The 6,033-nt window shown below is 32.8% G+C and overlaps 1 protein-coding gene across 2 annotated transcripts; it reads right to left on the bottom strand.

Annotated features, from left to right (window-relative positions):
• Positions 1-2,788: 2,788 nt before the first annotated feature.
• Positions 2,789-5,657, bottom strand: LOC140047198 (uncharacterized). Of its 2 annotated transcripts, none has more exons than XM_072092065.1 (2): positions 5,465-5,657; positions 2,789-5,365 (listed from the first exon to the last, which is right to left on the bottom strand). In XM_072092065.1, exon 2 carries the CDS (start codon positions 5,357-5,359, stop codon positions 4,826-4,828), a length of 534 nt encoding a protein of 177 aa, XP_071948166.1. In that variant the 5' UTR covers positions 5,360-5,365; positions 5,465-5,657; the 3' UTR covers positions 2,789-4,825. The 2 variants fall into 2 exon arrangements, with proteins under 2 accessions (XP_071948166.1, XP_071948167.1); XM_072092066.1 differs by having other exon boundaries at positions 5,505-5,657.
• Between the last annotated feature and the right edge of the window lie 376 nt (positions 5,658-6,033).

The raw sequence follows: 6,033 nt of genomic DNA, 5'->3' as shown, positions 1-6,033 counted from the left end.
GATCCCAATATTCGGCTGTGCGCATGTTTATTATGCTATAGTAACTATTTATGTCAAAAAATAAAAGGATAGCCTAATTGACATGCGCAGAACACAATATTCGACTCTGCGCATGTTTATTATGCTATAGTAACTATTTATGTCTAGTTAGTATAACATAATTGACATGCGCAGATCCCGATATTCGATTCTGCGCATGTTTATTATGCTATAGTAACTATTTATGTCATAAAATAAAAGGGTCGAAAAATGGTTATTTTTCGAAAATTTCCCTGAACTATAGTACAAGGATTTTTTCCAAAAAATGACCAGAGTTCGACCTTTATATTTCTTGATAAAACTAGTTAGTATAGCATAATTGACATGCGCAGATCCCGATTTTAGGCTCTGCGCATGTTTATTATGCTATAGTAACTATTTATGTCAAAAAATAAAAGGATAGCCTAATTGACATGCGCAGAACCCAATATTCGACTCTGCGCATGTTTATTATGCTATAGTAACTATTTATGTCTAGTTAGTATAACATAATTGACATGCGCAGATCCCGATATTCGATTCTGCGCATGTTTATTATGCTATAGTAACTATTTATGTCAAAAAATATAAGGATAGCCTAATTGACATGCGCAGAACCCAATATTTGACTCTGCGCATGTTTATTATGCTATAGTAACTATTTATGTCATAAAATAAAAAGGGTCGAAAATGGCCATTTTTCGAAAAATCCCCTGTACTATAGTACAAGGATTTTTTTCAAAAAATGACCAAATTTCGACCTTTATATTTCTTGATAAAACTAGTTAGTATAACATAATTGACATGCGCAGATCCCGATATTCGATTCTGCGCATGTTTATTATGCTATAGTAACTATTTATGTCATAAAATAAAAGGGTCGAAAAATGGTTATTTTTCGAAAATTTCCCTGAACTATAGTACAAGGATTTTTTCCAAAAAATGACCAGAGTTCGACCTTTATATTTCTTGATAAAACTAGTTAGTATAGGATAATTGACATGCGCAGATCCCGATTTTAGGCTCTGCGCATGTTTATTATGCTATAGTAACTATTTATGTCAAAAAATAAAAGGATAGCCTAATTGACATGCGCAGAACCCAATATTCGACTCTGCGCATGTTTATTATGCTATAGTAACTATTTATGTCTAGTTAGTATAACATAATTGACATGCGCAGATCCCGATATTCGATTCTGCGCATGTTTATGTATGCTATAGTAACTATTTATGTCAAAAAATATAAGGATAGCCTAATTGACATGCGCAGAACCCAATATTTGACTCTGCGCATGTTTATTATGCTATAGTAACTATTTATGTCATAAAATAAAAAGGGTCCAAAATGGCCATTTTTCGAAAAATCCCCTGTACTATAGTACAAGGATTTTTTTCAAAAAATGACCAAATTTCGACCTTTATATTTCTTGATAAAACTAGTTAGTATAACATAATTGACATGCGCAGATCCCGATATTCGATTCTGCGCATGTTTATTATGCTATATTTCTGCGCATGTTTATTATGCTATAGTAACTATTTATGTCAAAAAATATAAGGATAGCCTAATTGACAAGCGCAGAACCCAATATTCGACTCTGCGCATGTTTATTATGCTATAGTAACTATTTATGTCATAAAATAAAAGGGTCGAAAAATGGTAATTTTTCGAAAATTTCCCTGTACTATAGTACAGGGATTTTTTCAAAAAATGACCAAATGTCGACCTTTTTATTTTCCGATAAAACTAGTAAGTATAGCATAATTGACATGCGCAGATCCCGATATTCGACTCTGTGCATGTTTATTATGCTATAGTACCTATTTATGTCAAAAAATAAAAGGATAGCCTAATTGACATGCGCAGAACCCAATATTCGACTCTGCGCATGTTTATTATGCTATAGTAACTATTTATGTCATAAAATAAAAGGGTCAAAAAATGGTAATTTTTCGAAAAATTTTCTGTACTATAGTACAGGGATTTTTTCAAAAAATGACCAAATTTCGACCTTTTTATTTTCCGATAAAACTAGTTAGTATAGCATAATTGACATGCGCAGATCCCAATAGTATGTTTATTATGCTATAGTAACTATTTATGGCAAAAAATAAAGGATAGTCTAATTATCATGCGCAGAACCCAATATTCGACTCTGTGCATGTTTATTATGCTATTGTAACTGGTGGTAAATGGTAATGAATACTGTGTGTTTAAGCAATATTGCAGTTGAATTGTGAAATAATATTATTTTTTATGTAGGAAAACGATTTTTGAAATTGATATGGGCCATCAAAGGCAATATAATTTGTGGCCATGGAGCAGAGAAAAACTTTCTTAAATCGGTAAGATCAGTAGCGAAGAATGTTCCTTAGAGAATCTATAAAATACAGACTCGTAAAAACAACATATTTTACTTCAATATTATGATCATAACTGGCAATATATAAATACAAATGGATGGTTTTATATGCATGTATATAAGACTTGAAAAGAACATAGCTCTTCTTTTTTGCCTTGAATGTTTTTGATAAGCTGAATTTGAGTAAGTAGGTTACACGTGGTTCAATTCTAACCATATTTTTGTGGCCGCAGAGTTCAGATTGTTGGGCTAATTTTTTGTAACTGAAAATATGAATAAAACACATGAGATATTAGAAAATAAATGGGAATAATCAAACCATTAAATTGAATGCAATATATTGAAACACGTAAATTGTCTAAGAAATATCAACGATCCCGAGGCATGAATAATTATTTCTAGTATTCGTCACATTTCATTTTCTTACAAAAAACATTGGAATGAATTTAGAGTATAGTTTATTAAAAAGGGGCGGAGAATGATGAAAAACCGCGGAGAATGATGAAAAAGCGCGGAGAATGATTAAAAAGGCGCGGAGAATGATGAAAAAGGCGCGGAGAATGACGAAAAGGCGCGGGGAATGATGAAAAAGGCGCGGGGAATGATGAAAAATGCGCGGAAAATTATGAAAAAGACGACAAATGTGGTTGGATTTTAGTATTATTTTTACTACTCCAACAATAATTAAATAAATATAACTCAATATATTCTATGGGCCTACACACTTTTATGAATGCGCACAATAACTAATTATTACCTAAATAAATTGTGGGCCACATGACGTGCAATAGTACGTACTATTTAGCGCAAAATAACTAATAATATATAACACACAAATTCATGAAGTTTAAGGTAGTTAAGTTAGTCAGTTATTGGGGGGGGGGGGGTGTTGTGCCCGTAATCCAACTTAGTATCTTAATTCTAAGTTACGCATGTAGGTTTTCTTCTGTGCATGTTACCTAAATACATTTCATTTCTCTTCTCTTGTTCTAATCCCGTTTCATATTTCTTTTTTTATCCTGGTTACTTGTTGTGCCTAATCGAACCTTAATACGCCACACATAAATTCTGAAATATATTGTATATAATAATCACAATTTTATATAACGATATTAATATGACATGAAATACTATCGGTTTATGCGAGAAATACGATGCCATCCAAGACACGTCAGAACACTTTATATTGAAGCGTCTTCCTTTAAGTCAACGGCCTTACATAAATTTACATTAATGTCTTTAACTTGTAGAATGCAATCCTTTAATAATTTTGAACCATTTAATAAAATACAAATAGTTGTATTTTTAAAACGTTTGAAATGTTATTAAGCCGCAAACGACATTGTAAAAAAACATGCATTAAATTGATTAGCGCTTGTGGCGACAATTACACTGCTAAAACATTTAAAACAGCATCTATATTGCTAACATTGTTATTGTTTCTTGCGTTGGCACCTTACGACTTCATAAAACAAAAGCAATTGAAGCCTTTGGAACTACTTTTGGTTCCCGTCGGATTACATTAGTCACCAGTGATAAATCATGGCGCAAATTGCTTCTCAGTTTAAGCACGTGATAAAGCAAAGAATACTAAACGATATATCATTAAAATATCACAGTCGATTTTCTATTAAGAATCGACGATATTGTAGCAAAATCGTTATATTTCAGATACTATTTTTCTTGCAACCGATTTCACGTTGTACCGAAACGATATGATGTTTTCACAAATGTTAAAATTGAATCAAATATGTACCTGTACTAAAACAGTAGCCTTCTACATGCTACTTGAAACTAAGTAATATGTCGTTCTACTTAAATACAGTACTAGATTTTAAATAAGTAGGCCTATGTAGCTCACAGATGTGTTACTTAATACAGTACAGTACTATTATTGAACTAAGTAAGTATTTAGCTCACATTTTAAATACAGTACAAAATTTGAAACTAAGTGAGACAACCTTACGTTGTTATATGTATACACGTTGAAGCTAAGTGAGTATATAGCCTATACATGTGTTACTTAAATACAGTACAAGATTGAACTAATTAAGTAAGTATATAGTCCATATTGGCTTGAGTACTAAGTAAGACCTATGTTCTTATACACATATACGTTGAACTACTGTAAGTAAGTGTGTAGCCTACATATGTTAATTAAATACAGTATCAGATGCAGATTGAAAGTAAACGTGTATTAATTCAACAGGCGATTAATTTGTGATACATCTGACCGATATCTTGCATACGGTAAAAAACCTTTAGCGTGTATGTCCAAATGACAAGTAAATCTTCGAAACTTTCAGGAACAGTTCCTATAACATTAATGACATAGTACTGGTAATTAACGAACAGTCACAGTATCTACGACATACGACAACATGCAATAGTTGATAACAAATAAAAATGTGACTAAAAATATCCAGAAATTAGAATCGACGATCAGCACGTACAAATGCCAACTTTTCGCGCAATTGCTTTGCATAAGCATTTACCAGTCTTATCCACCCATCTATAGAGTTTTTTGTACCTCGCATGAACAGGTGCCGAACTTTTATGACCATCTTTTGGTGGAGATTTTTTATTTTCATCAGTTTTGTTATCATCTTCTGTCACCTCTTCTGGAACTTTTCCTTCTTCCGGAACTCTTTCCTCTTTCGAAACTGTTTCTTCTTCCGGAACCTTTCCTTCTTCCGGAACTGTTCCTTCTTCTGATACTTCTTCCGTTACCGTTTCATCTGGAGAGGTCTGCCACACCGTTGCAACTTCTGGACTTTCCAACTCTAAAATATCCTTTAATGCCACTGTCGACAGCTGATCATCTGGCTTTAGGTCCGTGTTTGTGTTGGCGGAAACCTTTACCGTGGTTCCACTACCGTCTTCTTCATTATCAAATAGGTCTTTTTCCGGAAGTGCCGTAACGTAAGCGAAGGCCAGAACAAGCAACAAACTGCTAACGACTAGTGAGCGTTCCATAGTTACCTTCAAAATAAAACTACCAATATTTAGGCATATGTTTCTACAAAAAATAATTTTGTTAAATTGTACTTATTATACATTTACAAAAACAATGTTTTTTACCTCAAAAGAAAATATACCGTTCGTTCAACAATGTTTTTACCTCAAAGACTTGCAGATAAAATCGTTCGTTCAATCACACGAAAACGTTAATCAAACTTGCCGTAAATATTCAGAAAAAAACACGAAGAATATATTAAAATATTACAAGTGAGTGAGTGAGTGTAGAAAAGCTGTGTGAACATGACCGCGTTTCACGGAGAACTTATCGACAAAGATCTCTATAAAATGTTAACGTCTGTTTTAATTCCATTCATGTTCACCGCGCTTGCGCAAACTGTACTGATAATTGGTCGAACCAATTCGGAGCCAAAACACTACACGGTTATAAATGGACCTGATACAAAAGCCTGTCATTTCTATTCTAGCAGACAGAAAATCTAATTTTGTAGTTGAATACCGTAGTATTAATGTATTGTTCGCCTTTTAGAGAAACACATTATTTTACGACTTGAAATAAAAATACTCAATATGCGTCTTTCAGTATTGTGTTTGCGACAAATCAGTAACTTTCAATAAATTTAAATGGATTTTAAATGTTGACAATTATAGATTAGTTCGGTTCTTTTAAA

Source organism: Antedon mediterranea, chromosome 4 (genome assembly GCF_964355755.1).
Source record: "Antedon mediterranea chromosome 4, ecAntMedi1.1, whole genome shotgun sequence".
Taxonomy (NCBI): Eukaryota; Metazoa; Echinodermata; class Crinoidea; order Comatulida; family Antedonidae; genus Antedon; species Antedon mediterranea.
The sequence above is the reverse complement of the archived record's forward strand: the minus strand, read 5'-3'. Positions and strand labels throughout refer to the sequence as shown.

Excerpts from the sequence above, each read along its gene's own strand:
- LOC140047198 (XM_072092065.1), bottom strand. The coding sequence starts at position 5,359 with ATGGAACGCTCACTAGTCGTTAGCAGTTTGTTGCTTGTTCTGGCCTTC.